General features: G+C 39.2%; 1 protein-coding gene across 1 annotated transcript; it reads right to left on the bottom strand.

Moving 5' to 3' along the window:
• Positions 1-1321: 1321 nt before the first annotated feature.
• On the bottom strand, positions 1322-7085 carry LOC110477039 (vertebrate ancient opsin). Its single transcript, XM_021542430.2, has 4 exons — positions 6656-7085; positions 4988-5198; positions 4268-4385; positions 1322-1986 (listed from the first exon to the last, which is right to left on the bottom strand). Exons 1-4 carry the CDS (start codon positions 7077-7079, stop codon positions 1621-1623), a joined length of 1119 nt encoding a protein of 372 aa, XP_021398105.2. The 5' UTR covers positions 7080-7085; the 3' UTR covers positions 1322-1620.
• Positions 7086-8396: the final 1311 nt, after the last annotated feature.

Raw genomic sequence — 8396 nt, 5'->3', positions numbered from 1 at the left:
GCTGGCAATTTACATTAGTTTTCACTATTTATAGAAGCAGTATTTGTGTTACAGTCCTTGCTTCTGAAAGTGAAGGTGTATGAACAAGTTAATAATTTATTCTGGAATCAGCAGCCCAATTAAAGCAGTGAGGGTGCGACTTAAGCAGAAACAGGCACTAAAGGAGTGGAGGGACACACACCTGCTGCAAGTTGGTTGTGGATTGGGAAGAGAAATGCAGTGGAGGAAGGGACTCACCTTATGGCTGGGTGCTTGACTGCACCCAGCCAAGCAGCTCTTACCTGCACTGAGGAGCCTGGGATCTCAAAAGCTGGTGTCCACAGGACCCCAGCGACAACATATCTTTATAGTAGGTGATTGTAACAATGAAATACACTACAGTGCGTTGCATTCATGAGCCATCTCCCGCTCTACATGGGACGCATTTTGTTTTCTGAAGCTGTCAACAGAGCCAAAGGATGTCAGCTCTGTGTTCATCTCCAGTTTTCCTCTTCAAAACAGTGCTATGAACTGCCACGGGCGTCCTCTCGCTGCCTCTTCTGCCCTCCGTTAGCATTGCTCTCTCTGAAGTCAGCTTCATGTTGGACTCTGCAGTTTCTACGGCACTGCAACTGAACATTTGAATCAGACACTGCCTGAACTAAAAAGGTGGAAAAAGAGGTAAGTCAAAACACGTAAGAAATGTAAAAACAATTCTATAAATCAATCTGCATATTAGCTAAAGTCTTGGAAATTCTCTTATGAATCAGTTGGGAATATAAAAAATAACCCTATAAAATAGATTTGCCTATGCCACCACGAAGGACTCTAAACCTAAATATTAACTATGTTCTGAAAAGAGCCAGTCTTAATCTAGAAAATAATTTTTCTTTTCTGCTTCTAGCTAATCATATCTAATGGACATAGTTGGCCATTTCTCCAGACTCATGCTTTCATATACTAAATTCCTGGCTACTCAAAGATGGGTTTCTGTTGTTCTCATCCACAAACAGGGTAAAGTGTAGCACACATCTACATGGTTTGGGAGATCAGCGTGCTGTCCACAGGATGTGAGATAAGCAATAGCTCTCTCTGCGGGACTGGATAAATAAATTCACCATTTCTTATTCAACAGTTATTTTGCTGTTTTTCTTTATTTAATTTATGTGCTTGATGCCATCACTCTCAGTTGCTTTATTCATTGCAGAAATCTGCCCAGGTTTATTATCACGTCTGTTATCACTGTGAGCGCACAGCGCTCTGGTTCATCCCCATGTCAGGTTTTTTTCCTGCATCCAATCCTCTCCCTCATTCCAGAGAAAAAAGCTCCCTGTTAAATGGGCATGTGCAATACTTCCAGCCCCCCTGCACATAAACCACAAATGCCTCATTCCCCCAAGACAAATTCAAGCTTTGAAAATGTGCACCCGACTTCAGGATCAACTTAATGGTGTTGCATTCTTAAAGAATTATTGAAATATACTGGGACAGTCTTGAGAACATAATTTTCATACAGGAAGCTAACTCATGTTCCCTAAGGGCTGATTTTCCTTTATAATATCTAAACCTAATAATTATTAACATTTATATTTCAAGAATGCTCAGAGATTTACACTATCTTCCACCAGGCAGATTATTTTTTCATTCTAAATGCTGGCTATTGTAATGCTTTTTAGCTAACATATAGGTAGGTAGAAATAATTCATTATAAAGCAAGACAAAATAGCAAAATATGAGTGTTAGAGACACTCTGAGAGCATACAGTACCTGTTTGTTCATAAAGACATAAATAACTGGATTATAAACTGTAGCTGTTTTGGAAAAGAAGGCTGGAATTGCTGCCAGACTAGGATCCAGCTCAATGGAGGGATATGTGGTGACTAGGACAGAAAAGGTAGCGTATGGCATCCAGCAGATTAGAAAGGCAACGATCATAAAAACAACCATTCTAGTCACTTGTCTTTCAGGTCTCCTGGCAGCCCCGAGCCTGCCTTGTGCATATGACACCTTTTAAGAAAACAGAAAAGATTCTAAAAAACAAACAGTGAGCTGTCTAGCGGCCATGCTAGAAGGAAAGACCTGTTCTTCCCAAGAGCAGCAGCACAGAGGGATGGGTGCCAAAGTTACTGCTGAGGGACACAAATTACCACATACCAGCATTAGTAAATTTTTCTTTGCTTAACTATCTTTATATTTGTATTGTCAAAGTGAAAAAGAAGGACCATGTCATAAGCAGATAGTGAGCTGAATTCAAGCACTTTCTATTCCATGTAGCTTTTGCAGACAGCTGGGTGTCTGGCATGGGTATTACAGACAGCACTGCTGAGGCTGTGCAACCTCCTCACCGAGGGGCAAATTCACACCAGGGGAGTCTGTCTGGCTCAGTGGTGCTCCATGGCCTTCCCCAGAAGAGCATTTATGATCTAATTATATCAGAATTAAAGTGGGATTGGGGCATTTAGTAGGAATGCTCTCCCTCTTTTCCTCAGTGATCATGCAAGAAGCTTAAGCACAGAGGTTCATACAGAGATTAGCTGATGTCAAACAGTGTCTTTCTGGGAAGCATCCCTGTCTGGTTTCTGATGACTTAGAGAAAAAAGGTGCTGTTATGAAATGTTATTTTACACAAGAAATCATTAATAACTCTGTATGGCTCCAGAAAAACCTGATACCAGATCTTGCAATTGTTTATAATAAAATAAGATTTGTTTGTATAATGTGGCCTTTTAACTTCTGCAGTAATGTTAGAACTCTGTGGAAACATTTTCCTTACTTTATACTTTTGAACTGCACTTGAAGAAAATTTCAACATTTGTGCTTAAAGAGGTATAGATGCACCTCCTAGGAAGGGTAATGTCCTCACCTCTGTAGAAATTTTCAATTCACATCAGTTTTTACCAAATATAAACATAATAACAACATCAACAATAATAACAACAACAACAACAATGAATTTTTACAATAACTGCAAGTTACTCGTCATTAATGTGTTTGGTACTGATAAGACAGTCCCTTCCAATATATGAGATTTCCATAACATTTTTTACTGTATGCTGTTCCTACAAAGAGCACCCCAGCCTCTCTTTCAGCAGAATTGCAGTCCCCTGGAAAAGAAACACAACCTCCTTTATTGTAGTTTCAAAGGTTTCATCATTGTCTCATTAACAGCCTGGTCTTTTTTTCACATATAGCTTTTCCTTTCTCTCTAAATACTGATAAAGAAAGACATACTGGTGCCTTGTCTTCCAAACAAAGGAATACTGCCAAAATAATTTACCTCTATTGTAAACTGCTAATTTATTTATTTTCTTTCATCAACTTTTCAACTAATTTCTTTCATCAACTTTGATGGTGCAATGCAAGCTACAATTGGCATTATAAAGCTGGCGTCGCTGGGACTGAGGGACTGGCAGATTATTCCACTTGGGAACAAGTCTGTGCTGTGACAAATGTGGGACAAAATGCATGAAGAGGGATGGTTGGGAACAACAAGACACCAGTTCTGTTGCTTGGATCTCTCTCTGTTCACTATAGTCAGATTTTTGAAAATGAGCTTAGTTTAGTGAGATACAGTCATATGGCAATTCAATATAGGTTTACAGAATGTGTTGCAGGTACTGGCTTTTCAGAGCTTTGCAGTAGATAGAGTATCAATATTGTCCCAAAATCTTGTCCCCAAATCCTGGACCAAATAGGAATTTTCCTGTTCTATTGTCTTCTTTGTCTCTTTTTGCAGCTTCCTCTTTGGATCAGGTCAACACAGCCATTAAAGAAAATTCAAAAGCATTTCTCAAGTCCTTTCAATATTCCTGACAATTTTTTATTAAACAGCATTTCATTATTTGCAAAGGCTGAATCTTATTTTGAGCATATTACTAAGTAGTAGGCAGCACTCTTAAAATTTACAACTGCAGTCATTCCAAGCCACATTCTAATTTTCCTGGTTTGAGTCTTATGAAATATCAATGAATTGAAGCATAATTGTGAATAAAGCAGTACAGGAGTGTTCCGTTTATTTCTGAGGTAGACATTCTTTCACTTGTATTATGTTTAACTAACGAGATGTACTGATAAGTGATGTGAACTCCACACTTTAAAACACCACTTCTAACCATAGCATGAATCTCTGTGTGTAAGGGTAACTATATAACAAGGGATGTAACTGAGTGTGCTTGCTGCCTGCAAATCTGAACTGCTGACATCTGATCTTTATAGAAAATAAAACACAGTAATTCCAAACTTTTGCATGCACACACATTTTAGAAGTTTACTTATGGGTGCTTCTTACCTTTTTTAACTTCCACACCAATTTTCCATAGGATACCAAAATCACCAATAAGGGTACTATAAAACAGGTGGTGAAGAATGTAATAATGTATGTACGGTCAGCATAAGTTCCTGAGTACCTGTATAAAATACAAAATACCTTTGTGGGTATTACTACTACGTGTTCTTATTATTTTCTTGGAATATTAATATTTTTTTCAAAGATGTCACTAGTATTTTTGTCAAATGTTTTTATTCAACATGCCCCTTTTCAGCTCTAGTCATATCACCAGATGGAGCCCTGGGCCATCTCCCTGCCAGGGGCTAGGAGAGGATCCTACAACTACAGGTACAGTATGAAAGAACTGTGGGGATGATTACATGGGAAGGGACATGTAGTACAACCTCCTGCTCCAAGCAGAGCCAGCTATGGGGTCAGACTAGCTGGCTAAGAGCTTTGTCCAGTCTTCTGAAAAAAATCTAACTTCTTTGACTCCTGACAAAAAGCACAAAGTCTAGGGTGATTATTTTCATTAGAGATGGAGGCTCCATTCTTTAGAAATTTTTGTTTTAGAAGATGATCACAGAAAATTTTTATCAGTTTTATTACAACTTTCTTTACAGCTGGGTTTTTTTCCAGATATTTACATCATCTTTAACCCTTTCCTTTATACTCCTGGCCCTGAGGCATCCTGAAATGCAAGTTTCATTTTTTTACCATACACTGTGAGAGTGGCCTTACCAGTTAGGCTCACAAGTAGTCCCAATCTTACTGGTAGTGTAACTGCTCCAACCAGTTGTTGGTGGAATGGTCCAAATGAAGGAAAAACTCCACACAAAGACAATACCTAGAGCTGCATGCTTCCCCCTCAAGCGCGCATTTCTCAGCGGGCGGCAGATCACAATGTACCGCTCGAAAGCCAGCAGAGCAAGAGACCAGAGAGCTACAATGCCTGTAGCAAGAGAACGGTCAGCATCAAATTTGGGTACACAGCTGAAAAGCAAACACCATCACAAGTTACAGAATCCCAGAACTGTTTATTTTGAAAAGCATCTCTGGAGGTCATCACTCCCCCTTCAAGCACTGTCCATCTAGCAGGTTGTTCAGGACCAAGTCCAGCTGGGTTTTGAGTATCTTTGCAGATGAAGACTCTACAACCATTCTGGGCAACTGGTTACCTTCTTTGACTACCTACAACATCAGATACCTTTTCTATCAGCACGAGTTAAGAAAGCATGGGCAATTTATATGCATTATTCTAATACTAATGAAGAGCATAAAAATGTCATGTTTGTCCAATTTGCCTGTCTACAGTATGAGTGCTACAAAATCAAGCAGCTAATCAGGCCAGTTAAGTGACCAGGACTTGCATTTTTAGTTCTGCACTGAAAAGCTGCAAATAATGTGTAGCATCCAAATTAATTAACTAAAATCTTCAAAACATTATCTTTGTAAAAATTATTTCAGGATATCAGAAAACTCAAACCTGCAGAGAGCTGTCCACAACATCAAATTATCAATTTTTGCACATATTACCTGGTGGGACACCAAAATCTTGAAATAGCCTGATCGATAGGACACGGCTTACATGCCACAAACAGATGTAGAAGCACTGTCCCTCAGCGACATTCCCTCTGTCTATCTTAAACGAGTAGAGAGCAGCTGTGGGACTCCTTTTTGGGCTGAGGATCAGCACTGTGTGATTTAGAGCAGGGACAAGCATTACTGGCTGTCTTCATGCAGCTTCAGAGATGGGGACAGGAATGAGTGTCTGTCTCAAGTGAGTAGATGCCCTGTTCTAAATAAATACCCCATTTATTCTGCAGAGGTGTATTTACATGGGGTACTATGTGGTGAGGATTTTTCCTCTTAGAGTACTTCTAATATTTTTTGGTAGTAAGTGAACAAAGCCACGAAAAAAAAAGATGTTGGTGTGCAGACTGTTACAGGTGTGTCCCTGCTCCTCAGAGCCCCTGAAGGACAGAGAACACAAGATGTTCCGTACCCTGAGATTTTCCAGAGTTTATGGGCAGCCACTTACTCTTTTTCTCTCTCTCTTATTTATCCACATATGCACACACTTAAATACAAATTTTGAAAATAGATATGTATAATGAATTTTATCCTGAAATTGTTTTACCATAATCCCCACAACACTGCTATTCTACTGGAAAGCTTTTCCTCATTCTATGGAACATATTCAGTGATCAGTACACATGCAACAGGCTATGTATATGACAGGGATAGAGAGATATATTTTTCACTCTCCACTGCAGAACTTATGTAACAAGGGAAAAATATCAGTGAATTAAAATGCATGCAAAGTCAGTGACTTAGGAAGCTGCAGTAGAATACATAGAAGGAAGTTGAAGGAAAAGAACATACAAATACAAACAAAATCAAGCTTACCAAAAAATGTGACAGCAAATCCTTCCAATACACAAGCCCAGTATCCCATAAAAAAATAACCTTTTAGATTCGTTAAAAAGCTGATGGTACCACCAGTCAGTGAGACCAGTAAATCAGCCACAGACAAATTGACTATAATATAATTGATAGGTTGTCTCAATTGCTTGAACTTAAAAGTTACCAGGATTACAGCCAGGTTCTCAGCAAGTGACAGGGAGGTCACTAACAACATTACTGCTGCCAGAAGCCTGAATTGCCAGGGTTGGATGGAGTCCAGGGGACGATGGAAGGGATCCCATCTGGCAGGAGCAGAGTAACTGGGCAAAAGTGACCCATTTTCAAATACTCTGAATGCATCCATTCCTTCGTTCAGTAGCAAAAATAATATAATGTAATAGTGGAGTTTCAACTCTGTAAATAACATTCAGGATTAAAAGGAGATGTTTGCTCTCTTCAACAGAAGTGTGAACAAATTCCTCCTCCTTCTGCTCTCCAATAATAACTGAGGAAAAAATGTTTCAGTTGGAGGAAAGTTTAGTGCTGCAGAGTGAAAGTGGGAAGAGGGATTAGCAAGAAAATCTCTTAGAGAAACCTCTGCCCCTCTCTGCCCACTGCCTCTCTCTCACTGCAGCTGTGCCTTTATCTGTAGTAGATTTCCTCCTCCTGCAGCAGCCAGCAGTGCTGAAATACCCCTCATCTCCACCCTACTCTGTTGGGAAAAAAATAATCAGGGTTTGCTTGGAAGCCTCCCACACTTCCAGCACTTTAAAAAGAAAGGCTACCTGGTGAGAGGGAGTTGTCCATGGTGAGCCAGAGAGCTTACTGGAGTTTGGGAGAAGTGACTGTAAATGTTGAAATCAAAATAATGTCATGTTTGACACTGTACTGACCCTTCTCAACGCGTCGTTCCCAAAGAATTCTCCATGGATGAACTTTTCTCTACAGATCTTAAGAAACCAACAGATAAGGCCATACATGGAACTAGCAAGGAGCAAAAACCAGACCTAGGGACTGTTCCTTTAGCTGCACAAGATTAGATTTCACTGTCTCTTTGCAAAACAGTTATTTTTTCCTTAATCAACCTATTTCAGATAATCAATAAATGAAAATAAATGTTCTAAATATTTTGCTTGCTCAGTGGCCTTTGTAATGACGGATGTAAAGATAATCTACATCTGGCTGTAGTGATATGTGCATTACACACAGGGTCTCATTATATACGTGTCATATTTAGTGAAGTTCTGCTGCTAATTTCTAGCCCCAAAATGCATTTCTTTTAGCTCAGTCTTGCTTTCTTAGATCAGCTGATGATTGAAAAATGTTCTGAAATACTACTAAATATAATTACAATATTAAAAACTGAAATTCAGCATCAACAGAAACAAAAGCAGCCAAGTTTTTTGCTTCATACCAACAACTGAATCTATCTTTACCCAAAACAATTCCTGTAGCCCAGGTAGGTAGCTGGTGAAAAGACCTGACTGCACATTGCTGACAGCAAGAACTGTATGTGCTGTATCACTTTGCTGGCAGAATTTGTCAGTTTGTTGCTTAACATGTCATCCAACCTCTGATTAAATTGATGGAATTTGACAGAATAGTAAGAACTGAGGCATTACTGAAAGTTAATTGCAAGTATGGATTTTAAGAGCTGACCCTGAATTGATCCTACATGACTTAATATGTGCTTCTGCTCTAAATAGTAATTTTGGATATTATTAAGAGTATTCAAGAACCTACA

Source organism: Lonchura striata, chromosome 7 (assembly GCF_046129695.1).
Source record: "Lonchura striata isolate bLonStr1 chromosome 7, bLonStr1.mat, whole genome shotgun sequence".
NCBI classification, from domain to species: domain Eukaryota; kingdom Metazoa; phylum Chordata; class Aves; order Passeriformes; family Estrildidae; genus Lonchura; species Lonchura striata.
The sequence above is the reverse complement of the archived record's forward strand: the minus strand, read 5'-3'. Positions and strand labels throughout refer to the sequence as shown.